At 42.3% G+C, this 2,220-nt stretch overlaps 1 protein-coding gene across 2 annotated transcripts in view; it reads left to right on the forward strand.

The window, feature by feature from the left end:
• Positions 1-2,220, forward strand: part of PRKCA (protein kinase C alpha) — a 406,973-nt gene that overhangs the window by 378,837 nt on the left and 25,916 nt on the right. For both annotated transcript variants that reach the window (XM_011368504.2, XM_023535630.1), the window contains exon 14: positions 1,305-1,385. In XM_011368504.2, the coding sequence (XP_011366806.1) occupies positions 1,305-1,385 (81 nt within the window). The remainder of the gene's footprint in view (positions 1-1,304; positions 1,386-2,220) is intronic.

The following is a 2,220-nucleotide window of genomic DNA, read 5'->3' on the forward strand; positions in this document are numbered from 1 at the left end:
AAGAAAACGAGCTATAAAGCTACCAACTCTAAACCTGTCTGCCTTTGTCACTGCCCACACTGAGCTGAGCCCCAAGAGTGTGCACCTCTCATTCTACAGGAAGAAATATTAGTAATATGTTAAAGGCACGGAGATGGGCAGACATACAAGAAGTTTATGTCCCAGGACATTTAATTAGACACAGTGTAGGCCATTAAAAAACATATCCTAGAACACTTCAAAGTCAAATTCATACGTAAAGTGGCACAGTGGTCCTGCTGAGTACCTGTTAGTATGTCTTCACCTTGAATCCTGAAACATGGTCCATGGGCCTGGGAATTGTGTGTGTCAGGTATGCAGCCTGAAGCCAGTGTTTAAATAAACTGGCTGCCCTTAGAAATTCAAATCAGTATTTCTCTTCCATGAGGGGAGGTTGCGGAATTATCCTAGGACTTCTGATGGCCACAAAGTTAGAGGAGGCAAAGGAGGTCCCCTGGGCCCATCACTCAGCGTCAGTGGCTGTCTGCATTTTGCCAACTCATTTCATCTGTTCCCCCCGAAGTATTTAAAACAAATCTAAGATGTCACTTTACTCATAAATACTTAATTTCTCACACATTTCACTCATAAATACTCTTATCTCGAACTGAAAAGGACACTTTTTAACTAATCACCATACCCTTTCTCCCACCTAACAATTTTAGCAGCAATCCCTAAATATCTAAGATCAAGATCATGTTTAAATTTTCCCAATTTCTTTTTTACAATCGGTTGGTTTGAATCAAGGATTCAGACAAGGTCCAAACATTACATTTGATTATGCTATTTTCTCTTTTAAAACATTTCGAAACTTCAGTCATTCAACAGATATTATTGTATCTCTCTACGAGCAACACAGAAAACTAGAATTTTTACCTGAGTCATTGTTCTCTTCATTCTCATCATCCTCTTTATTACTTTTAGTGAAATTCTGTTTCAAAGTTTATCTTACTTATAAGACCCCTAGCTCGGAATGACCTCTGGCTTTTCCCAAGAATTAAACCCACCTCAGTGTCCAAATATTTTTTACCAGCGAAGATAATTAAATCTACCTTCAGACAGGTATTCCAAAATGGGGTTTTTGGCATTGAATTGTGGGGCGATAATTCTTGACGTGTCTGATTTGAAGAGCACTCTTCCCCTGCTATAGAAATCAAAGACAGATATTATCAGCCCCTCGTTTGCATGAACCAAGTCTATCAATGCCGACATGCTTGCCTTCTCTGTTCTAGCACAGGCTTTTTGCTTTGCCACTCAATGTAATTGATGTATTTGCTTTCACACAGATAATCGCTTATCAGCCGTACGGGAAATCTGTGGACTGGTGGGCCTACGGCGTCCTGTTATATGAAATGCTGGCCGGGCAGGTAAACGTTTCACTATGTTTCCATGCTGCTTTCTTATTGTACAGAGCATCTACTTCAGCGCTGCTCAGGCCATAATAGCAGGACCTGGCAGCGTGATGTGGCTGATGCTGGTCTGACGTCCCCGATGCAGGTGAACGAGAGAAATACCCCCTTGAGTGTGGATTATACTCAGTATGCACAAAACGGACTCTCTAGTCATAAAAACCCAAACTGAAAGCTACACCCCGGAGTATAGACGATCTATAGCTTTCGCATCATACACAAAAGTCTCCTGCACGTTGATGATGACAGTGGCCTCTGTAAGTTTTCAGTGTCTCAAAACTGGGGTCGGGTTATGGTTCCTTGCAAGTGTGTCTGCAGAGATCGCCCCAGCTGCTGCCCATGTGTGTAATTGGTATTTTTATTAAAGGAAGAAGACAGTTAAACTTGAAGAAGTGTTTTAATAGCTTCTCCCTGTCTCTCCTTATCTCCCCCTTGACAGTTCATTATAACTGTTACAAAAGTCCGGTGAGGCCGAACTTTCAGTTAAGAAAAGGCAAATTAGGTTTCTCTTAGGAATGTGACATGTATCAGATAACCAAGTGCATTACTGCCTAACGTGGCACTTTCCAATATAATGGCCTTAATATCTGCATCGTCAGGGTAAGTCATACTGGCTGTTCTAACAAGCCACCCCAAAATCTCAGTGGCTCAGTACACAACACAGGCTTATTCCACATTCTCAGTGCAGTCCTGTGTGGTGGGGGGCAGGAGGGTTCGCTGATCCACATGGTCATTCAGAGCTCCAGGCTTCTTCCATCCATTGGCTCCACCATCTTTTAGGGCCTCAAATTCC

The sequence above is a fragment of the Pteropus vampyrus genome, unplaced genomic scaffold (assembly GCF_000151845.1).
Source record: "Pteropus vampyrus isolate Shadow unplaced genomic scaffold, Pvam_2.0 Scaffold143, whole genome shotgun sequence".
Lineage (NCBI taxonomy): Eukaryota > Metazoa > Chordata > Mammalia > Chiroptera > Pteropodidae > Pteropus > Pteropus vampyrus.